The sequence below is a fragment of the Vidua chalybeata genome, chromosome 5 (assembly GCF_026979565.1).
Source record: "Vidua chalybeata isolate OUT-0048 chromosome 5, bVidCha1 merged haplotype, whole genome shotgun sequence".
NCBI lineage: Eukaryota > Metazoa > Chordata > Aves > Passeriformes > Viduidae > Vidua > Vidua chalybeata.
The window spans coordinates 30296232-30319858 of record NC_071534.1 but is presented as its reverse complement, the minus strand read 5'-3'; the positions used below and the strand labels follow the sequence as shown (position 1 = coordinate 30319858).

The window sequence follows — 23627 nt, the reverse complement described above, 5'->3', positions numbered from 1 at the left end:
CAGTGAGCTTCTCTGGGGGAAAAAGAAATCAAATACACATCTTCTTTTATTTAGAAATATGGAAATTGCACTGTGTGATCCAGCAGATCAGCAGTTGATAACAAATGTCTGTAATTTTCTATATGGACTACAACAAGCAGTGACCATAACCAAGCAGTGAAACTTACAGCTATAAAGGGAAAATTATCACAGCCCTCCTAATTTTGCAACTTTTCAAACAAAAAAGCAAAGCAGGAGCAGGATTAACCTTCACCTCACTACCTCACTTTAACTGCTGTATGATTCTGTATAGGAAAAGACTGCTTTCAGCTGTTCTTCTCTGTGAAAAGCAGAAGACCCTCTGCATCTCTGTATGCAGCATTATCATGTTCATAATCTGAATTCCAGGATAAACCCACCTGCTAGCAGTATTTCATAATAATATCAAATTATTCTCAGGATGCCACAGAAATTGAAGACAAGAAGAGGTTGGGACTTTTAAAGGAATACAGCACTTAGAAATTAATATGTGATGGTTGACTTGGGGTATAAAACCCTTCTTTTCCTCTGCTTCTGAAAAAAGCAGTCTATCCCATCTGGGTTAAATTTTAGATATTGTGCATGGCAATCTATGAAAGTATAGTCATGTGGGAGCTATCCTGCTGGGGTTTGGATCAGTGTGGCTTAACATTTGGCTGCTTTACAACTCACCCAGAATTGGCTTATCCACTCTTGTGTCAATGTGAGCTGGGAAAGAGCACCTAAAAACAGGTATGTGGATTCCCAACTTGGTAAAGTTTAAGATTTCACTTAACAAGTTTCACCTTTGCCTAAAGGAGAATTAGAAATCAGAAAGGCAGGAAAGGTTCTGTGAAGTGGAACTTTACTCACAGTAGATTTACTCAAATTTAGAGTGCACTTGCTGTTTTGACAACAGAACTTTCTGCCAAGGGCAGAATAATAAAAATTACTCTTTGCATGCAGAACAGTGGTTCACTGGAGTTCTTCCTTAGCTAAAATATAACATTTGTCTGATACAGGCCTCATTAATGGCTTAAAACTTGGCCTGAGCTTTCCAGGAAGTTTTTTGTTTTGCAAACTAAGATAAACTGCTTTTAGTCTAACACTTGGTTCCAAAAGTCTGTGAGTTGGGAAATAGGGCAGAAAGTGAAGGGGGAAGCCTACTTTGAAAATTTTTATTTGTTTAATTCTTATATCTTGCATCTCTCTTCTAGGTCAAGAGAAGTTGCAGCTCTCTCTGTCCATTATTAATGATAATGTTACAGTACCTAGGGTCATAGATAGCTCTTTTTTTCACAGCTGACATGTGGTCTACTGATCACAGAAGAGGGTTAGAAGGAATCCCTAGTAAAGCCTGCCCCTGGCTTTCCCAGTGCACTCATCTGTAGGTGCAGGTCAAATCCTCAGCTCTGTAGGAATCCATCAGCACAACTGCTGGCTGGAGAAAAGAGCTTTGAGAACCAGACCTCTGTCTGCCTCTGCATCCCGGGTTCCATCAGTATATCAGTTTAATTTACAGCAGTAGGAATCTCTTTTATACTGTCCTTGTCCTGGATGCTCCTGTTTTATATGTATATTTATTTATCTTCCTAGGGACACTGCACAATCTGTGAAAGAAAAGTTTGGAAGGAAACTCTACAATGCCTTGCTGAAGTGAGTGAATAAGTTGCTTTGCTCTGCCTTGTAGAGCCTCATGTTCAGGTGGCTTTACTTGTGCTGTTTCTGTGCTTTTGCTCTTTGTGTAAGGGATTTTGACATCCATAGGAGGGCATGGTAGAAAGATATGGGACCATAAACAAGATGCTTGTTTAACAGGCAAATCACAGAGAAAAGAAATAAAGGTTCCAAGAGCCTGTGGTGGAAAGAGTCATAAGAGACACAGGGATGTCTAAGTAACACAAAGGCTTATCCACTGTCAAAAAAAAGCTACTTCAGCTTAAAAAAGCACCAGAGACAAAGTAAAATGTGTTAGTGATTCAGTCATATCATTTCAGCAGACAGTTGGAAGTGAATGACCCAAAGCACAGGTGAGATGACTGGAACTTCAGTAAAAACAAGCCGTGTCCAAAACACAGAAGAAACCAATTCTTTTGCTCTTTTTCAAAAGCTAATTAGATCAGCAAGTATGGGAGTACACAATTTAAGAAATATAGAAGGGCCATGAAAACAAAGGAAAGGTTCATGTTGATATCAGCAAACTTCAGATCAGACCTTGTTTCCTTACAAAAAAGGACAATGAATCATTTGGTAAAATTGGTTGTGTGTTTCCTTCGTAGAGGAGAAATCCCAGACTTGAACAAGATTCTTGACCGAGATGACATAAGCATTATGAAAAGAGCCATCTTTTCAACTCAGGTGAGAAAATATGTTATTTGTATAAACATCAAATCTAAATAATGAATGTGATGATGTAAAAGGATTGCGTATGGCATATAGCAATACGTGTGCATTGGGAAGAAGTTTTCAGCAAATTTACTTCTCATCAGTAACATTTAAAATCAACTCTGATTGTTTTTAATGAGAACATGACCCAAACTAACCTTCTAGGGAGTCCATGGATATTGCTTCAGTGACATGCATTTTTAATTCTTTTATTCTGAACTAAGTCTGAACTTTGAGTTGTTCCTGAGCCTGGATTTTTCCAGTTTTATTGAATATGTTAAATCAAACTTTAAGGAGATACAACATTGACTAACAATCTTCAAAATTAAATGGTGGGCCCTTCTTAAAGTTAGTAGAAACTAATTTATTTTGAGGTAAATGAAGCTTTTTTACATCAATGACAAAATCTGCCACTGTCTTCCAGTAGCCTTAGGAAATGGCAATAGGACTGTTTGCCAAGAGTTTGTCTGATTTATGGATTGCCTTTTCTGTGCTCAGAGACACTCTCTGCCTCCAGTGACCACCCACAATATGATTGATGACAGCAACGACCCAATCCTCAATACCATCCGTCGCATTGGGCTGTTCAACAACCGCACAGACCGTGTGAAGGTGCATTCTGGCTGCCTCATTTTAGATCCAAAATGGGATTTCCCTGAACATTCTCAGTCTGCATTGCTAGCATGGGAATTGCAGTTAAATTCTTCATAGGTGGTGTTATACTGCTAGAGTACTGCTCTCTTTCTCTCTCTCCAGGAATAACAACTTGTCACTGCACAGAGATCCTCAGGTGCTGTTTAGCCAAGCTAATTTTAAGTTAGAAATCTGAGGTTAGGGAGTTGTTTTCATTGCTGCTTCCTGCACTGAATGAGGAGCTGCCACTCCTGAAATCAAGAAAGTGCCATGGGTCATTTGTACCCAGGTAGAAACTTCTGACATAGATTCACTTGCTTAAAACTGGAGAGGTCCAAGGTTTGAGCACAGACATTCCTGGAGTATCTCTTAAGAGTAACACCCTGATACTCAGCATTTTCTGTAAAAGGTTAACCAGGGCTTTGAGCAGAAAGAATTCCTGTTCATGCCGTGCTCATGTTTACGTCAACTGTAGAAACTAAATTTGTGCAAATAAATCCTTTTCTTACTTCCATGTTTACTTTGTCAAACCACAGAAAAGATCAGCTCCTGCTTTCAAAGGTCTGCCAAAGCTGATTTTTTTCTGGAAATCTCTGATATTCTAACTATGACTATCTCAACATCTATCTAGTAAAAGTCCAACGTAAAATTGCAAATTCTTCCTCTTCCAAACCTTTTCTTTAAAGCCAGATCCAAGGTATCTCTAACAATGACATATCACTTATTCTCAGTTTCTTTTTAAACCCATGGCTATGCCTGAGTAAATATTTTCTTACCCTTCCTAGTGGCTTCTTCCTGCCTTAACATATGAACATTAACTCCAATGAATTCTGGGATCATAATATGGTTATAATACACGAGATGTAACAAAAGTAGGGGGGAAGGATGCAGTGTGTACAGATGTAGTAAAAAATACCTCAGAATTAACTGCTTGAAGGCATAACAGAGCAGATAGGATATAATACAGCAGACATCATCTTCTGCTTCACAGCAGATGTCAAGTTTGTAAAAATCTGTCATTACCACTGAAAAAATTACCTCCTGCATGAACAGGCTTAATACTTAGTGAGCTGAATACCATTAAAAAAAAACAAAACAAAACAAAAAACTCTGTAAACTTCAAATTGAAAGTAATTTTGAGAGAGGTGCAACATATCCAGGCAGACACAGCTGGCATGTGAAAAATACCCTCAGCAATTCCAGTGAAATCAATGGGATCAACTAAGCTTGCAAAATGAGTTTACAACCCATTTATTGCTTGAGAACATTCATTTGTTTACTCAAGTGGCATGACAATTTTATTAAGATGGGATAAAAGCATACTCTGGGCATGGAATAATGGTTGTGGTATGTTCATGCAGGGAGATAAACCCAGAGCAGTTTCAACCATTCCCTCACATTTCTTCCTCCTGAAGCTGACTGGGCACCACATACAAGGCACTTCCCAACTAAGCAGCAGATGTGGGGCAGTAACCCCAAGCCCTGCAGAGTCATGCAGATAAATTAACTTTGGTTCTTAGAGGTGTCTTTCAGCAACATTAATTAAGCACAGGTTTGTGGTGACAGGGCTATAATGTGTCTGCTTTCAAAATTCCCTCAGTTCTTGGGAGATCTGTGGAGTACAGTGAACATTCCTTTATTTCAGGGAATGCTATGAAGCTCAGAAGTGCTGTGTCTGTCTGAGGCCTCCTCCTAGTGAGACATCCCAATAAAATCATAGAATGGTTTGTGTTGGGAGGGTCCTTAGAGATCATTTCATTCCATCACCCTGCCATGAGCCGGGACACCTTCCACTATCCCAGCTTGCTCAGAGCCACATCCAGCCTGGCCTTGGACACTTCCAGGGACACAGGGGCAGCCACAGCTGCTATGGGCAATCTGTGCCAGGGACTCATCACCCTCACAGGGGAGAATTTCTTCCTTATATCCAATCTAAACCTGCTCTCTGTCAGTGTGAAGCCATTCCCCCTTGTCCTGTCACTCCAGGCCTTTGTAAATCCTCAGTACCTCTGTACAACAGACCAAATCTTGCTAAATGCTACAGCCTTAGGCCTAATTCTCAATGCATGTGGGCCTCCTTGGTGAAGAAGGATAAAGCTAAATACCTGTCCAGTGAAAAAGGGGTTCATCCTCAGTCCTATTTCCAGGACAAGAATGCACACAGACAGGAGGCACTGTAATGTGAGCAGTGGGGTAGAAAACAGATGGATGGCCAGAGGAGGTGCTGTCCAGATACTTAGAAAAAGACCAGGGTGATTAAGGTGCCTAAGCTTATTGATAATTGAAATATATCTTTGATGGTTTTCTTTCATCTCTAACATAAGTTTTGAATATCCAGGTCATCCTACATCCAGAGTTTCTTTCTTCAACAAGTCCCTTGCTGCCCTTGGACTATGAGGAGTTTGTTAGAGGCTGCCACCTTGGTGTATTCCCATCTTACTATGAACCCTGGGGCTACACTCCAGGTAGGAATTCTGTACCCTTGACTAGTGTGGAAAGATAAACACCCATTCTGTTGATGCAGCCAGTTCCTTCTGAAGTGCTGCAAAAACTCTTCAGACTGTTTCCTCTGCCATACAAAGGTCTTACTGCTGGCAAAATTGTCCCTGCAGTGTACTCTTTCCCAGACTAATGTGTAATCTTTTGATTTTCTATGGCTTTAGAACAAGAAATAATTTTTAAACTTAATTCCTGGTTGAAGGAGTTTAAAAAAGGTGTGCAGGAATGTAAATATTAAAAAAAGCAGGGCAAGAAATCTGATGCAGCCAGCTGACATAGTTCAGTGGATTTAATTCAAGATAATAAATCTGAGAGAATTATGTAATACCATAACTAAGTCATTTAATAGAAATACATGGAGTGGTAGTGAATCTCATTGAATTAACTGGAAATTTCTAAAAATACAGAGAGCACATAGATTCTGACTTAAAATATTTTCTTTGTCAATACCCACTTATATCTCCCAGAAACAAAGACTGCTTTTTAAAGGTATATTTATAACTCTTTTATAGACACCAGGCTTATTGTCATATGAGTGAAAGCCATGTAGATGTCTTTGCATTTTTCTAAGAGTCTGCATGCTGGTTTAGGTTAGGCTTAGGCTCCTTGGCAAAAACTCTTTAAGGAGGGTAAGCAATTATCCTTACTCATGGCTGTGACAGCAAAAACTAAAATAAAATAAAATGCATTTTCTGATTTTATAAAAGTAGTTCCACATCTACTGTGAACACAGTCCTGAATTAATGATGAGGTTTGTTGTTTTGGGGTGGGATTTTTATTTTGTTGGGGTTTTTTTTCCTGCTATAGAGACCTGTTGGCAAACCATCAAAATCCGAAGTTTGATATGCTCCTGCTCTTAAGAGATTCAGTTTTGTAAAGAGTTGTGAACAACTAATGAACATAGGTGTGCATTAGGCTCCAATTTAAAATCCAAATAGTCCCGACCATATGTTGGGGTTCTGTCTTTCAAAACTGCACTCCTAGAAAGTTTTCAGTTTAGCTCCTCTGAAACTCAAACATGTGTTTGCAAACACGGGGTGAATTTTGTGTTTAAAATTTCTTTTTATATTTTTCCCATAATCCACAACAAAGTATTATTATAGCTTTCACTTGACAATTTCAGAGCAGCTTTAGTGTTATGGGACTTTCTGTCTGCCTGTTTTGGTTTGTTTTGGTTTGTTTTTTTTTTTCTCTTAAGGTGAAACCATTGCAGGTGTATTGTCCTGAAACTCTTTTTGCCTGTTTCTTTCTGCAGCTGAGTGTACTGTGATGGGCATTCCCAGTGTAACCACAAACCTCTCTGGATTCGGCTGTTTCATGCAGGAACATGTTGCTGACCCAGAAGCTTATGGTAAAAACTTTAACAGCATATCAAAATATCACCTCTGAGTTAGGAAAGCAAAAAGCACAGCAACCATGCTGTTACTCCTCAAATTTGTGTTTCTCTGTGACAAGGGAATCCATTGGGAGAATCGATTCAGGGCTCTGAATATCTTGTTAAGTTGAACAAGTGATTTCAGCTTTCATATTTATCCAAACCCTTTCCAGGTTATTTTTTTGTCTCCCTTTGACCTTTTGTTTGCTGTATCCTTCCAAATTCATCACTGCTCATATCAGTCTAGAGTCTCCCAGCACTTCCCTTTAGTGCTTCTGGTTGCATTATAACACTCTGAGCCTTCCAAAGAAGCAGCGAAAGTCTACTTCTCTTAATAGTCTGGGACTTGGAGACCAGTGACATGACCCTCCCCAGACAAGCATTAAATTACCATGTGCACTGAAAAAAAAAAAAAAAAAAAAAAAAAAGGCATGGAAATACAAGGAATCTACTTCAAATAATGATCTACTTAGGAAGGTTTACAAATGGTTCATAACTGGAAGGCCAATGCCTGGTATGTCAGGACGATTCTGCCTCTTGAGTCATCCTCTGCCTCAGTAGCTCCTCCTTTTAGGGTTGATTGTCCCTGTTTTCCAACTGATGCAGGTGTCACTAAAGCTGTGGCCTCCCCGAGGTACAGAGCAAGGCACAGTCCTTGTCCTTTCCTTCTTGCTTAGCCAGGGCTAACTGAATGTCCCATCTCTGGAAGTGTTCAAGGCCAGGCTCTGAGCAAGCTGGGGTAGTGGGAGGTGTCTCTGCCCATGGCAGGGGTTGGAACTTGATCTTTAAGGTACCTTCCAACCTGAGCCATTCTATAATTCTGTGGTTCTGTGAATATTGAATATATTCTCAAACTAGGGCTTCTTTCCAAGTACCTGGGCTTGTTTCCACATTCAGGCACTGACAGCCCCACACTGGTGCCACCTTTGCCTGACCTAGGGGGCAAGGGTTAGAGCCAGGTACAAAATCTAGATACACCTGCCTGGGTGAACATGTTGTTGAGACCCTTCAGTAAGATCACAGAACACGGGTCGCTTGCTCTTCTCTGCCAAAACATAGGTGTGAGCTGACATAAATTTCTGTGCTGGTCCCAGGCACTTCATTAAGTAGTTTTGCATCTGTCATGTCCATTAAGAGAGCTGCAAGATCTGGCACCCTCTTCTTCCCAACACTCTGGTTTAAGGAAGGTGGCAAAAATAAAGTATTAATCTCAACAATGTAGAGGCAAAGTTTACCTCTGCCATCTCTCTGCCAGAATTGTCTGTTGAATGATATATGTGAGTTAGCTGTCTCTATGGAAACACTTGTATTTCTACAGAAAACACAGCCTCTCCTACAGCCTAATTCTGGCCATCCACACTTGTGAATTCTACAGCAAGCTAGGAAAGCATTAGATTGATTATGTTTTCTTTAAGAAGTCAGTATTTTAAAAATTATGGGAGATAAAAATGATATGTCTTTATCCAGAAACTTGAACCTTTTTGGACATACTTACACATCAACAACAAAGCCTCTGAGTTTTGAAGAATTTTCTGAATTTCTGCCTGAAAAGTAGAAAAAAATTACAGTTTAAAAAAAATAGTTTATTTCTCTGCATCTCTTGTTTTATCAGAATGGTAACAAATGTTCCAGCTGTAGCTGCATTTTAACATTAAAAAGAATATACTGCATGTACCATTTGTAAAGGCTACATGACGGAATGTAGGTTGGAGGTGTAGGAGGTCAGATCCCATCTTCAGTCCCACTCACCTTGGTCTTTCTTGTGTCCCTCAGGGATCTATATCGTGGACAGGAGGTTCCGCTCACCAGACGAGTCGTGCAACCAGCTGACCCAGTTCCTGTATGCTTTCTGCCAGCAGAACCGGCGCCAGAGGATCATCCAGAGGAACCGCACCGAGCGCCTCTCGGACCTCCTGGACTGGAAGTACCTGGGCAGGGTGTGTGGCAAAGAGGCATTAAAAATTCCAGGCTCATAGGCTTGGCCAGAGCCTTCAGCACGGTGCTGCAATGGGAGGACATAGCCCTGTGCTGAAATTCCCCTCTCCAAGGGGCTAAAGGCAGAGCCTGAACATTTCAGTGTAATCAATCCTTCCATGCTCCAGTGGCAAGGAGAGACTGAATAGTTTAGAGCAGAATCCAGTCACACCACCAAGCTCTTGCTGGTGCTAAACATAATGTGGAAATCTGGTGTTGTTGGCAACACCTGCACTAAGGGGGATTTGTGTTCCAAAGTTATCTTTCAGAAATCCTTCCTGTCCTTCATGAAATGTTGCTGGGCCCTGTGGCTCCTCAACACTCCTTAACTACCTCTGCGCTTTAAATGCAAAGTAGTGTTTCTAATTTGACACAGAATGCACTACAGTAGCACCTATTAAGAAGACAGTAGCAAAGTATTATTCTCAGTTCTGCAAGACTAAAGAAGTGGATGCACGTATATGAGTTTTGTAACTATTTTGGACCTTTTCCTGCTTTGATACCTGTGTGAGAACCTTAGTATTTATATGGTTCTCAACACTGCATAAGATATAACGAGCTATTTTTTCCGTGCATGTGCTGCAAACTCAGGAATACAGTGGATCTAAAAATATTTTTGTCAAATTCCTAAATACCAGGCATCAGTGAACTCATAAATGTTACTTCTCTGTCACTGTTACACATGCTTCAGTGCAGTCCAAAGTGACTTTGAATCAGCCTAAAACTTATGTGCAATACATACGCACACTTAAAAATGTAAATTTTCCTCATTAGTAAAAACCCCAGTTCTTTCCTGAGAGATGAAGAATACCTGTCACTCAGTAGGAACAACACTGACCAAGACAAGTCCTAGTTTCCATCTTAATACATCTTACAGACACCTTATTCAGCTTCTGTTCCAGACTTCTTTGTTGTGAATCTGTCATGAATGGCTCATCACTTCACAGTACAAGCAGTGATATCAACTGGATTCTGCTTATCTGAAAACACGTTTAGCACCATCTTTTAGAAGATAACTCATTTTATGTTCCTTTTCCCCCCTTGCTTAAATCTACCCAAGATTTCTATGACTTGTAATGGCTTCTCTGTTTTGTTGCAGTATTACATGCATGCCAGACACTTGGCCCTCAGCAGAACATTCCCAGATAAATTTGAGATGGAACCAAGTGCTCCTCCAAAGGTAAAATCTGCTTGTGAAGATGAGTTCATTTTACCTGCTTTACAAGGAGAGAGAGGAAGACTGTGAGGGAGGAGAGAGTTAGCGATTATGGGTTAAACTAAAGGGAAGTAGGAACTCCTAACTAAAAGCTTAACAAGTTATAGACCCAGTCTCCAGTCAGGAGTATGCTGTTTTGGGCTGTGACAGAGTCAATTTTCCTTACAGTAGCTGGGCTGTGTTTTGGATTTGTGCTGAAAGCATTGCTGACAGCACAGGGATGGTTTAATTCTTACTTCACAGGGCTTGCACGGAGCCAAAAACTTTTCTGCTCCTCACCCACCCCACCAGCGAGGGGCTGGGGGTGCACAGGGAGTTGGGAGGGGACACAGCCAGGACAGCTGGCCCTAACTGGCCAAAGGGACACTCCAGACCTCATGCTCAGTATATAAAGCTTGGGGAGGATGTTCAGAGTGCTGGGGTTTGTCTTTTCAAGTCACTGCTACCTGGTCTCCTGGGGATGGCTGAACCCCTGCCTGCCCATGGGAAGTGGGGAATGAATTCCTGGATTTGCTTTGCATGTGTGCACAGCTTTTGCTTTCCCTACTAAACTGTCTTAATCTAACCCGTGAGCTTTCCCACTTTCCCCCTTTTGATTCTCTCCTCGACCCCTCTAGGAGGGAGTGAGCTGAGGCTGTGTGGGGCTGAGTTGCTGACTGGGGTTAAACCACAAGCTGCTGGTATCAGATCCAAACACAGGGTTACCTGGTGTGACACAGGAGCGGGTCTTCAGATGACTTAGATTGAGCTGGATGGCACCATGACACTTTGGACCAGCTGAGGAACTGGCCCTTGAAATTCCTCTTGGAAGAGTGGCAGCTTCTAATTTTTGCTTCTGCTAAATGCCATGGAGATGTTCTGCACCAACCACATAGAGGGGAGTTGGGAAAGGATGTTCTAGGGAAAGGAAGGCAAGGTATTGCCTTCATCTGAACATGGTATGTTGGCTGGAGCTGCAGGGGGTCACTTTAAAAACACACACTTCAAACAGTTCTTGCCAAGTCCAGATTAGCACCAGTTTGAAAAGAGAGGCTCCTCAGAACAGTGTCACCTGAAACCAAACCTCAAAGAGCAACTCTTTATTTTTTTAGTAACAAGAGAGGAGGTTCAGACCAAAAGCCCTTGCTGGGTTCTGGTTTTGCAGATGCTGACATTATAAACAGAAAACTGTTTTGAATGTTCAGATTGAAACCTAAATTTCAGTAAGCATATTCTGACTACAGAATACAGAAGGATTTTGTCTTGTGATGCTTGTTTTAAGGCTCAGTAAAAATAGCCATGTTTTCCAAAAAGCAATGCTGGAAGAGTAGGATGTTGTTTATGGCACAGGGTAAACATCTCTGTCATACAAGTGTGTATTTACTGGCAGAGGAGGACTGAGGGAATCTGGGTTGAGGGAAACTTAATTTTAGATTTAGGTCTAACTTGCATCTGACCACTGGCATCCTCTGAAGTGATGATAGCCTTAAATTGCTGTATAAAGCCAGTCGAGGAACTCAGCTGACACATTCCACTTGCTGCTCTCTCTGCTAGACGGAAGGTTTCAGATTCCCCAGGCCTTCATCGGTGCCGCCATCGCCCTCTGCCTCCCAGCATTCCAGCCCTCACCACAGCGAAGCTGAGGACGAAGATGAGGATGAGAGATACGATGAGGATGAGGAAGCTGAAAGGGATAGGCAGAACATCAAGTCCCCCTTTTCCCTTGGAACCTTGCCTCAAGGAAAAAAGAAGCATCACGGAGAATACAGGAACTGAACTCATTGCTCTCACCCTGGCATTGCTCCCCATCCGCTCAACAGTTTCTCCTGTAGGCTTGGCAAGCTTTGCGTTAAGGACGGTGTGATGTAATTTGGGGAACTTAACTGTTACTTGAGCTACACTTTTGGAAAGCCTAATGTTATTTCACCTTGAAAGTAGTTTAAATGACAATTTTTCAGTGCCCCTTTGAGGTAGAAGAGATTTTTCAGGCTTAATAAAACTAGAGAATGAGGCAATCTCCTCAGGAGTTTATAAAAACTGTAGATCATACCTTTGTCTGTGGAATCATCTGTATTAATCATAGTCTAGACAAATAGCTACGTTTTGGGTATCCCAAAGGAATTTCTGCTTAATTTATGTTTCCCCTTTTCCCCTCCTAAACTAACATGAACTTTAAACCAGAGCTCAAAAAATTAGAGAAAAAAAGTGTTACACTGGAGAAATATTGGAAGAGTTAAAAAAGATACACTGAAAAGAAAATGGTCTTTCATTTTCCTGATGCTGTTTATTGTAAGCTTACATAATTTAAAACACTTTTTCACAGCACACAGAAGTGTCTTGATCCAGTGGTAAAACACACTTCCTGTGGAACAATATAAAGTCTTATGCAGTGGGCATTTGAGTTTTAGAGACAAATGAAGTCATCTTTCTGAGGCCATTTAGACCCACAATAAACAGCAGACCGTTTATTTTCTGATTGCTCTAGTATGTCTCTTTTATTTTCATCTTGTTGTAGATTCTAAGTTTGTTAACAAACTGGTTTGGAAGGAAATTAATGTAACTTGGATAAAAGGAATGACAAAATTTCCTTGAGTAGCAGCTTCCCCTGCAGACAAGAAGCCACAGACCAATGTGACAACATTCAAGGATCAGCAACTTCTGTTAGTCCGTGCTCTGTTTCACTTCTAGAAGAGACCTAATCCTAACACATAATGCTAAAAACCTTTCAGATATAATTTTGAAAAGCACTTGAGACTTCAAAGTTATTGGGGAATAACTGATCCTCACAACAAGAACTAAACATTTCTCGTGCCTTACAGAAAACTTTTAGAAGTATTGCAGCTCCTAGAGATGCAGAGTGCCTGAACAGGCTCTTCAGAAGCACATCTTGTCATGAAGAGGTTAGAGATCAATCTCTTGTTTTGCAAGTTTGTGCATCAAATATTTCTCATGCTGCTCAAGAAAAGACCCTTTCAGAACTTTATTCATCCAGTCCTTCAGCAGGTAGGACAGTGTAAGTTTTGGAGGTATTTACCTTTCCTGTCAATCCCAGGTGGAGCCTAGATGTCCAACTTTGGTTAGGCTCCTGCCTTTCAAACACTGAAGCAGTGCTTGATGACATGTTTCTGACTATAGGACACTTAGAATAAAAGTGACAATGTGCCTATTTGTATTTTTGGCCACCTAAAATCAGTTTTAAAACTGGACTTTCATTCTTGAGCTGATTCGGGTACTTGAAAGAATATTCTCAGAAGTCAGGTTCCAGTTTTTATAGTAAAAACTTATTTGGAATTAAAAGGAGACACTGTTTCTTTAGCTATTTAAAAGGTAATCAAACACTGAGTAATTTTTCATATTAAAGTGGTGAAAGCAAAGATACTGCAAATCTGTTCCTTCACACAGTTTACTATGTGTAAACTGCATTTTGTGTTTCTTCCACAAGGTGCTCCTAATCAGAGTTCCCTTACAGAGTCAAAAGATGTAATGGCTGAGAGTCCCAAAGAAAGAACATATAAAGGGCATATTGATTGAAAGTTGATGTTTTCATAAATAAATCAACAAATCTGTATTTATTGCTTGTATTTCACAGCTCTCCTGTAGAGCAGGAAGGCTTTGTGTGTTTTCAGCACACTCACATGCTTTGAGCACGCTCCTGGTGTTAGAAAGTGCTCAGCTTTCAAGATGGGACCAGCCTGAATTCTCACATTCTGGTGCTGCAGTGGCCAAAGAGAACTCTGACCCATGCCTTGGGCTTGTGTTAGTTCTGCCTTGATTCCAGGATTAACCATTAATAACAAGGCAATTTATCTACAGCAAAACACTTCTGCGTGTTGAATTTTTAGCATCAGGGGAACAGCTTCTCATTCAGCCACAGCAACAGATAGCCTAAATTAAATGCCACACATTCACAACAGTTACTGACATCTGACAAACTTGGTAGCAGCTATCTGTTACATAAGGGATTGTCTTCCAAATGGAAATCACTGAGGTTTCACAAACAGCTCACCAGCAAGGCAGAAGGTTTATTCTGTTTCATGATATTTGTGAAGACTTGTTTAAGCTTGAGACCTTAAATCAGGAACACACACAACAATCAGTCAGCTGGGAATAGGGCGAGTACAGTTTCTGTATCACTGGGAGAGGCAGAGGCATATGAATTTCAAGGCACTGATAAACCAAAGGATGTATAACCCCTCTACTTTTCACTTTTCTAGTGGAAGGTGTCCCAGCTCACATCAGGGCATTTAGAATTGGATGATCTTTTAGGTTCCTTCCAAACTAGGCCATTCTAGGATTGTGTTCTCTGATTCCATGCTACTTTTTGTCTGAGCACCGACTGATGATCCTGTAAAACATGCTGGAAAATCACTTAGATGTGCCTGAGATATTCCAAATATATTTGAAACAAAGGGCAGCTAAATTAAAGAAAGGATTCAGGTGGATACCACTGGTCTTGAGGTGAAGTTCATCATGAATGTTCTGTCATACAACAAACACCGCCGTTGGAAGATATATTAGTGCTTAAAAATTAACAAAACAGGACACTTTGATTTCACCAGTTCCTCCATTAAGTGATACAGATTATAAACAATGACTGAAAGTGTCTCTAACCCCATGAAAGAAATTCATTCCTCTGTTCCTTCAGCTGTGTTTCTTTGTGTTGAGGTAAAGCAATATCATAGTGTGAGTTAGAATTAATCAGCAGTATTATGAGAAAGATCAGAGGAATGTAACATTAAAAGATGAAGAGCATGACTAGAGGGATAAAAGAAACAGTTGCTTGGACACAGAAATCATGTGGCTATTCTTTAATTACATCAGAACTACAGAGGGCTTTCCAGTAAGACCACAGAACTACATAAATATTACATCCTTATCAGCACAGAATGATAATTAGCAGATTTATGCATAACTCCAGTTCTGCAATGGAGAAAGAAAGAACAAAAAAGTGCAATCACAATGCAGTCGTTAATGAGGCCCTGATAATGCAAGACCTGTCCCCATACTGTCTTTATGTGCTGGGACTTGCTCAGTAGGATTATTCAGAGTATTTCTGCAGGAGTGGACTGGGTCAAAAAGTGCTGCTGCCTATTCTCTGTGTTGACTGATACCTGCCAAAAAAAAAAACCCAAAAAAAAAAAAAAAAAAAAAAATCACCAGTTTTGCAGTCACAGGTAGGTAGCTGGAATGTATTTATATTTCACTGAATTTATGGACCATCAGCAGCCTACAGGGCCACCAGTGAAGTGGTAATGGAATCTGTCTTTATCAGAGTTCAAAAAGTTTTATTATTCAGCTGAGTGGAAGGTGGTAAAAGGTTTCCCAATGACAATTGAAGAACTTTTTGATTAAGTTTTCCAAAAAGACAGTTTTAATTATCTTTGAATAATTAAAGGTGAGATGGTGCCATGTATTTTAATTTCAGATGGGATATACAAAATGCTCTAAAGAAGGCAGGAACTTTACAGATGCTTTCCTTATCTGAACTAATACCTTTTAATCCCCTTGCATTCAAAATTTTGCATTGTGAAAACACCTCACCCTTTGGGAGCTTCAGTGAGAATGGATGAAACACTTTACTTTCACAAGATATGCTTTCAGGTTCGAAGAGGTACGAATGTTAAAGACATTTTAAAGAATTTCACCAATTTAATAGACTGTCTGTCAAGTAGCCAGGGTGTTCACTGTTTTCTTCTTCCACTGTAAGACAAGACACAAGGGGGAGAAAAAAAGTTGTAAAGGAAAGTTCAGCCAGCCAAAGTTTTCAGCTTTCAGATGTGCCTTAGGCACAGATTCAGTGCAGTGTGTCTGCTCAGCTAAGAAAGGCAGAATTTCTAAAAACAATCATGTCTTCTCTAATTTTTAAATGTAGGAATTTTTCTGTTTGCTGAAGAACAAAAATACAAACCATGTCCAGAGGGGTAAGTTAGCACATGACAAAAAAAATTCATGCTGAAGAAAATAATGGATTTGTTCTTAATTTGTTCTTCCTTTGTTCTTCATTGCCATCAGTCAAGTCTAAAATCAGCTGATCTGAAAGTGCATGGCTTACCCAGGTTTGACTGGTTATTTCCTACCACAGTGATGGAAATGTTATTCCACCTAGTTTTTTTCAAACAAGCGACCAGTTCTGCTTATCTCTCTCAGATATTTCACCTTTTTTTCTCTGTTGCTGTCCATCTCCCCTGCTACAGCAACAGCAGGCAGGAAAATACCACTAAAATTTGGGAAAATCCACCTTCAGAGGATTTTGTGGGTATGCAAATGACGCTTTCACTGATTTAACTTTAGAAGTGCTCATATATTTTGTCCAAAGCACTATGCTCATTTTTAATTCTGCCTTTCTCTCTCTCCAAAATGCCACTGATTTTTTTATTTTTTTTTTTTTAATTCAAAGTTCTGCCAGGGCAGGAAAGAGAGGCTGAGCACAAAGCCCCAGCTCCATTTAAAAAAAAAAAAAAAAGTCTGTGGTAGCTGAAGAGGTGAGAGATTTAAGGACAGAAGACATGGAGAGCAAAAGTTTAGGGTCTCAGCCTGGTGCTGTGAAACCAACAGCACCTCTCCTGGGGTTCTTATGGATTCTTTTAAACCTTGGCACCAAATCGAGTGGAGGAATAAAATTTTCACAAGTAAACAATATTCTATAGAAAAAGTTACCCCAGAAGATATTTGCGTTGGAAAATTCAATTAAAAAATAGCCATTCCCTTGAATCCAAACCAGTAAAACATCTGAAGAGAAAATTGAAAGGAAAATATACAAATATTTACCTGCCATCATTATGTGGCTCATGTTGTAATCTTTGTAAATGTACACTCCAATACAGAGCTCTCTGTTAAACAATATCTCAGTTCAAAACAGACCTTTTAGATTAATTTGCTAGTAAATGAAATACTGAAAAAATACTTTTAAAAAAGTCAGAGTAAGACAAAATGTGCATTCACCTTCTTGTGCTTTCTGTAAGGAAGTAAGGAACAGTGCAGCAGCTTCAGAAAGGGTTAAAGGACTTGTGTTATGGCTGCGTGTTTCTAGAATGAAAAAAATCAGAGATGTGTGGTTTCTTAGTGTCCTATGGCATTTTTTTACTTTGTTCTTTGCTTTTTTATTATTCCTATAACTAGAGACTCAAAGACAAGAAAATACTGCCTCCTTCACTCTATAACACTTTCTGCTCAAAACCAGCCTGATAGCCAACATGAGAGATTAGCACTCTTTTTAAAAGGGAGGTTATTACAAAGTCCCTCAGAAGGTAAAAAGAACATTTTCCTTTTTTGTAAGTTCCTAACTTTTTTACAACATTCTGTTCCCTCCAGAAACATTGCCTAGTATGGATTGATGTCGTCTGCTTCTGTTATTTGTCGCTTAAGCACAATTAATAGCTTGATCTGATTTTTTTTTTCCCAGTGCAAATAGAAAGTCAAAAGCACTGATGAAAATCCCACTTAGCAGCCAGGTCAGTCTGGAAATTATGTAAATGAAATCACACAGGTGCACCAGAGAGGAAAGTCAGTCTTTGTCCTGTGCTGGTTGGAATGAAGGGACTGAAAAAAGAGGGTTTAGTTGTTTCCTTGGCTGTGATTCCAGGAAAACAAATCCCCTCCCATTTCTGGGGATTTCCCCCATAACCTGGGAAGGAGGATGGGCTCCACACCCCTGTGGTGATGACTCACCAAGCTGCACTCTGTCATACAGGTCTGTCCTCTGGCTCTCGTCTGCGATGAAGCGACGTCCCTCTACAAAAGCAGGTGGACAAGGGTGAAAAGAATCCCCAAACCTGTTGTAATTCCTACTTCAAAATCCCTAAAGAACTCTTTTCAATTTTGTAAATGGTCAAGAGCCTTCAATCTCTTTGTTGGACTATGAAGTATTGCCTTTTAAATTGTATTTTTATTAAAAAAGAAAAAAAACCACCCCAAATCCCAAACTAACAAAATAAAAATACATTGCTTCCTATGCATCAGTAAGAATGATAAAAAGCTCACTAGGGTAGTAATACAATGCATTATTCATTTAGAAGATTTTTTTTAAATAAAAAAAGGGTCAAAATCTTCACTTTTATGACTAGAAAAAATTGTATTAATGTCACTAGAATTTTCAGTTATATTTACAGTTGTTTGGAGCTTATTTTTTTTATGTTGCAATTATTTAGATTGTCTCCCTTTTGCATTTCTGTCAGGATTATGACCTTCTTTTTTTTTTCTCTAATTTACAGGGTTTTTTTTTCTTCCTCTCTTAATGCCTGCCCTCCCTGATATCTTTTAATTTTAAATCAACAATTCAGAATACAATTTTTCATATTAATATTTATGTTAAATTTGATGACTTGGATCAAAGAACAAAATCTCTAACTACAGAATCAGAGATTATTCTTGAGTGGGAAGGACCCACAAGGACCATTGAGTCCAGCTGTGAAGTCACTGGCTTGTACAGGGACCAAAGGTGTGACCATCATGACATAATTAGCACCATGCAATTAGCACATCCTCTCTACAAGCGTCAAAACTTCTACCCCCACAGCATCCTCAGGATCTCCTGCTTGTGTGGAACCAAGGAATAATCCAGAGGTGGAGAAAATATCTCCTCGGAATGGAAAGAGCCTGGGACTTACGTGCACCCTTCAAATAGAGCATGGCCTGAGGAGTCCAGTTTCTCCTTTGGAAATAAGCCTTTATGTAAAAAAAAAAAAAAAAAAAAAAAGAGGGAAAAGAGACATGTCAACATTCCATGCCATTGGTAATTATTGCAAATACTTAATGGCACCAAACTATGAGCTCCAGCCTGAGCTCACCTTAGGGGCACTCCAGGAGAAGGCGACGAAGGACACTGCCAGGAACAGGGCCAGGGCAGATGCTGGGAGTTTATGCAGCCCCTGTGCACAAGAGAGAACCACAAGGTGCAGGAAAAGTCTTTCACATCTGCACAATCTCCCCACTTCACATCTAAATGTGAGGGTGTTCCCAACTGCTGCCTTGTCCCTGTCTTGCTTCCAAACCTCCTCTTGCTCAGGGGGTGTTTCAGTGCACGCTCATCTGATCAGAGGATTAATGTTAAATTGAACTTTATTCTTTTTAGTCAAATCTTACGGATTTGACTAAATGGATCTCACCAGATCCTGGTGAGAGCTGCCATCAAGGCGAGCACCTTTTGTGGTCCTATTTACAAAGGACATCAGATCCTCCAGAAATGAGAATAATGTACAAGCTAATGGGTAAAGATGGTATAAAATCTATCTTGATTTTACCAAACCATAGACAACAAGCAAATGTAGGGGGCTTGTCATTCCAAACAAACAAACAAACAAACAAACCAAGAGACAAAATCTCTACTTCCTCAGGTTAAAAAAAAAAGGAAAAAATTATTTAGATTTAGCATCCTATCAATATCAACCATGATTAAAATAAGTCACAAGACAGGTTTTTTTTTTTGATTCTTGGAGTTTGTTCACTGACGCAGCACATGCAAATGGAAGCATTGAGCATGAATCCTCTGTGCACAAGTTGCACCTCTGCTTGTTCACACAGACCATGTTGTTATTCCTGTATTGGTAACAGTGATGGGCACCAGAGAATCTAACTGTATGTTTCAGAGTGGTTCATTTCATCCTGGGTTTGAGAGGTTGTGCTATTGGTGTATTTTTAATGCAGTTGTTTAAAATACATATAATATATCTATATGTGTATTTCTTTCAGGTTATTTTTAAGGAAAATTTCTTAAGCCCCCCTGCAGCTCCTAAATATTGCACTCACATGAAAAAAAAAAACATTAATTCCAAACTAAATGTTTGCTACAGACCAAAAAATTCTCACTTACCTTCATACTTATCTCGGTGACAAACCTTCAGTCTTCTTTCCTTGGGATGATGTGTCACAAGATCTCCTTCCTACATGGCCAGGGGTCCCTTTTTAAATCTTCAGAGTGGAGGTGCCCTCCCCTTCTGTGGCAGGGCGGAGGAGTCTGAGGGATCTCTTGTCAGCCTTGTAGATGGAGAAGCAGAAGGTTTGATGACTCCTGAGGGAAACCTGCAGCCTTGCAGGAAGTCCTGATTGAAATGATTGAAAGATGGAAGCACTTGGAGATGCACCCCATTAAACAGGTGAACATCTCCTGAATACATCAGCATCAGACCTGTGTGTTTGCAACACATCATCTTCCTGCTGGATAATCAATAATCACAGCCAGAGTGGGCATTAATATGGATAGTGAGAGTTTACCCAGGATAATCTACAACATATCAGATTAGCATCCCTTGTGGGAGCTGGGAAAGATGGTAAATTACTCAGCAGCATCAAGAAAAAAGTGACTTACCCAGTGTCACTAGCTTGAGGTTATTCCTTGCACACATTCAGAGGATGGAGTCTGTGGTTTGATTCTCTAATCATTGTTTGCATCTAGTTTTCTTACACACAAGTAAGAAGTACAAAGCTCAACAACAGCAACAACAAAAAAGACCAAAAATACCCAATAAATCCTGACTTCCTAATAGTCAGAAACACTCTTCTGTCTCATGGATTGGCTGGAGTAAAAGCCCAGATCATGGGCTTGAATAGGTCAAACAGTGGAGCAGTGAACAGAAAAAAGGCAGGGATCAGGGAAGTCATTTCAATGAGCTACTTCTGGGTGATTGTTGGGCTCATTGCAGTCATGGAGAGTTGGTTTGGTCCTCAGGCAAAGAGTTGATCACACTTGATGCCTGGCCTTGCTTGCTCTATAGCCAGGGTTTTCATCTCTCCTCCTGTACTTTTTCCTTTGTAAACTCAATGGAAGCAGAAGGAGAAGCAAAGCCAACAGGGAGGTAGAAACTTGCTGACTGGGAGATTGGCCAATGGAAAGTTTACTGCAGCAGCCTCACATACAGGGCCAGCCCCTGGTGTGACAAAAATCCAGGTCAGGCTGTGCGTGTGACAAACACTGGCCCATAGATATGGAGTTCAAGGAGGAATGTGCAGACAGGCACTGCTGCTGCTCAGTGTGAGCTCCTCCCTGGCACTGTGTGTCTGTGGACGCTGCTCCAAGGCGCATTATTAAGTGAAGGTGCAATTGCTGTCTAGCTTTTGGGGAGTATCACTCTGTTCCCTGCTCATGCCACACAGAATTACTCACCAAATATACAAAATTGCCATCAGCTGCAGCTTGTGCTGGTGTAGAGGCAAGAACCCAGAGGGAAGTTCAGATTTTGGTCTCAAGCAGCTCCTGTGGAGGCTGGGAGCTGCTGTTAGAGCTCTACCCTTTTTAAAAGGCCATGCCCTGATGCACCCTAGCCAGCAGAAGGGATTCTACTTGCATCTGCTTCACTGTGAAGTTTATTCTCCCTGCTCTTTTCCCTGTGCTCTGACAGATCAGAGGCATTTCTTGACATTGCTTAACCCTTAGTCTTAGAAGGGGGCTGTGCATTTCATCCAGGAGACATTTAACATGCAGAGGCTTGGAAAAGGTAAAGCTACTCCCCTATTGCCTTCTGGAATGACTTCAGATCTTCCTGTTATGCACAGACCACAGGGCTGGAATCAAAACATTCAGCTGAGCCTGTGAAAATTAGTCCCCTGCCTTTGGGATTAGCAGTGTGAAGTATGCTCTCTTCAGGATGGTTCTCGTCGTGGCAGGAAAACGAGAATGTGTCTGGCACTGAAAAGAAACCCTGCTTTTCCGGCCACTGGAATGAGACAAGATAACGCAAAAGAAACAGGGGAGGAAACCAGCTCAGCCCCTCCCATTGCAACTGGGGAGAAGAGGAGGAGAATGGGAGGCATGGAGAAAGATGTCACCGTGCTGTAGGAAAACAGCTTCAGTTTTTCTTGTCTTTTGGCCATTTGGCAAAATCTGAGTGACTCTGACTTGGTGTTGCTGGAGTCTCAGTCTCTCTTCCAAACCCAGCTGTATTCTGGGTCCCATAGGAATCCTTGTAGAGACTGGGGCTTGTTTGAAGCTGCCTGGAGGGCAGCAGGGAGCTGAACTGAGCAGATCAAAATCTGAACTGCCTTGTTATGGGGACAGGTGACCACCACTTCAAGAACAAAAGCAGGCTCTTGACAGCATCATCGTAAATTAAATGGTTTTACTGCTGTACCATCAGATGCCTCCGTGCCACCAGGGTGTCTAAAGTCAGGAGTTTAGTTACAACCTGCAGCAAGAGACAGTTGACCTTGACCTTTCACATCAGGTGAAATGAACCCAATCTCAAATTGCATTTCCATAATGGTTTGGGGTTTGTTTTTTTTTTTAATTTTCAAACTGTTTTTTATTTTTCCCTTAAATTATGACTCATGGTTCTAAATCCATTTATTTTTACTATGACCAGTGACTCCAAGTTGCTTCAGTTTTCAAACAAAAGTGTATTTCAGAACCTTCTCCTTGGAAATCTGTAAGGAGTCTGCATGCAGAACAAAGAACTCCAGGTTTGTCAATTCTACTTCAGGGATCAAAATTTTAAAAAATCGGCTTCTCCCTTCAAAGCTTTTTCTTACCATGGTTCAATGAAAAGGTGGCCATCTCACCCTTCCCAGAAATCCAGCCACTTCCAGGATAGTGTATGGGACACAGTTTATTTGTAAACAGGGACAGGAGGCAATGTTTTGGGAAGGCAGTGCAGGTACTGGGAGTGTGTGCATTCACAAAAGAGCTGTGGCTGTGTGTGGGCACATGTGAGCTCGTACTCCTGAAAAACGAAGCAGCCTATAATTGGGTTATGGATCATAACATACCAGAAAACTGTGGCGCTTTGGGATGATGAGCTGTGCACTAAACACTCACTGTCAGTGCTGCCATTTCTCAGCTGGTTCACCTGGAGGAGGAAGTGGCTCTGGCATGTAATCAATACCCTGAGAGAGAAAAGTAGAGGGAAGCTTGCTATAGCAGCAGGACCCCTTATTAGAAAGAACATAACCTATTCTTATTTTTTGAGAAGATCTAAAGGGCACAGGCTGCATATCCTGATGCTGTAAGTGATAAAAAGCTGATTTCTGGCATTGAAATTCAGCGCTGAGGTGAGGAGAAAATGTTCTTGTGTGCTGGAGTTTTAACCAATGGGGTCAAACTTACCTCGCTGACTTGCATCACGACCATGCACTCTCCCAAATATTTCCCTGGAAATGCAAGATACAGTCGTTGTATCCTGATAAGGGCAGCAGTGATCCAGGGCTTGCTCCTGAGGGAAAGGTGAAGCTGGGGTGTGTGTAGGTGGTCAGTGGGTACATCAGCAAACACTGGTGCTGTTAAGGTATAAATCTTCCAGAACTTATGACCTTTGCTTTGTGCTCATTCTCATTTTCTTTGGGATTTTTTTTCCTCTTAGTTTGGTAACTCTCTGGCAAATCTATCCCACTTCTGTCTGGCACCTGAGCAGCACCTAGCACAGTGTACTTCTGGCTCCTACTGTAGCATCATAAAAGGCTGTGAAATGTCATGGCAGAGCCTGCAAGGTAGGAAATTACAAAGCATTTTGCATTTCATTTACAGTAAATTGCACAGTAAGGCAAGCTTTCTACCAGTAGCAAAGTCAAATATAGATTGCCCTGGAAGGATGTTGATTTGTTATCACTGAGAAACTCAGAGAATAGATTAGACAATCCTTTTTT

The 23627-nt window shown here is 40.7% G+C and overlaps 2 protein-coding genes across 2 annotated transcripts in view; one reads left to right on the top strand and one right to left on the bottom strand.

Annotated features, from left to right (window-relative positions):
* GYS2 (glycogen synthase 2) overlaps positions 1 to 12534 on the top strand; it is a 40903-nt gene extending 28369 nt beyond the window's left edge. The window contains exons 9-16 of the mRNA XM_053943539.1: positions 1594 to 1653; positions 2277 to 2355; positions 2881 to 2994; positions 5354 to 5480; positions 6770 to 6865; positions 8663 to 8826; positions 9963 to 10043; positions 11613 to 12534. Coding sequence (XP_053799514.1) covers positions 1594 to 1653; positions 2277 to 2355; positions 2881 to 2994; positions 5354 to 5480; positions 6770 to 6865; positions 8663 to 8826; positions 9963 to 10043; positions 11613 to 11834 — 943 coding nt within the window. The 3' untranslated portion in view covers positions 11835 to 12534. The remainder of the gene's footprint in view (positions 1 to 1593; positions 1654 to 2276; positions 2356 to 2880; positions 2995 to 5353; positions 5481 to 6769; positions 6866 to 8662; positions 8827 to 9962; positions 10044 to 11612) is intronic.
* Positions 12535 to 15679: 3145 nt separating this feature from the next.
* On the bottom strand, positions 15680 to 19907 carry SPX (spexin hormone). The gene is made up of 6 exons (XM_053944204.1): positions 19867 to 19907; positions 18845 to 18925; positions 18665 to 18722; positions 17727 to 17789; positions 17001 to 17084; positions 15680 to 15758 (listed from the first exon to the last, which is right to left on the bottom strand). Exons 1-6 carry the CDS (start codon positions 19870 to 19872, stop codon positions 15700 to 15702), a joined length of 351 nt encoding a protein of 116 aa, XP_053800179.1. The 5' UTR covers positions 19873 to 19907; the 3' UTR covers positions 15680 to 15699.
* Between the last annotated feature and the right edge of the window lie 3720 nt (positions 19908 to 23627).

What these genes read in the sequence shown, in the direction of transcription:
- SPX (XM_053944204.1), bottom strand. An exon ending in TCTCCTGGAGTGCCCCTAAG is followed by an intron (nt 18,723 to 18,844) that starts GTGAGCTCAGGC and finishes TTTTACATAAAG; the next exon opens with GCTTATTTCCAAAGGAGAAA. An exon ending in GTATGACAGAGTGCAGCTTG is followed by an intron (nt 17,085 to 17,726) that starts GTGAGTCATCAC and finishes TTTTCATTCTAG; the next exon opens with AAACACGCAGCCATAACACA.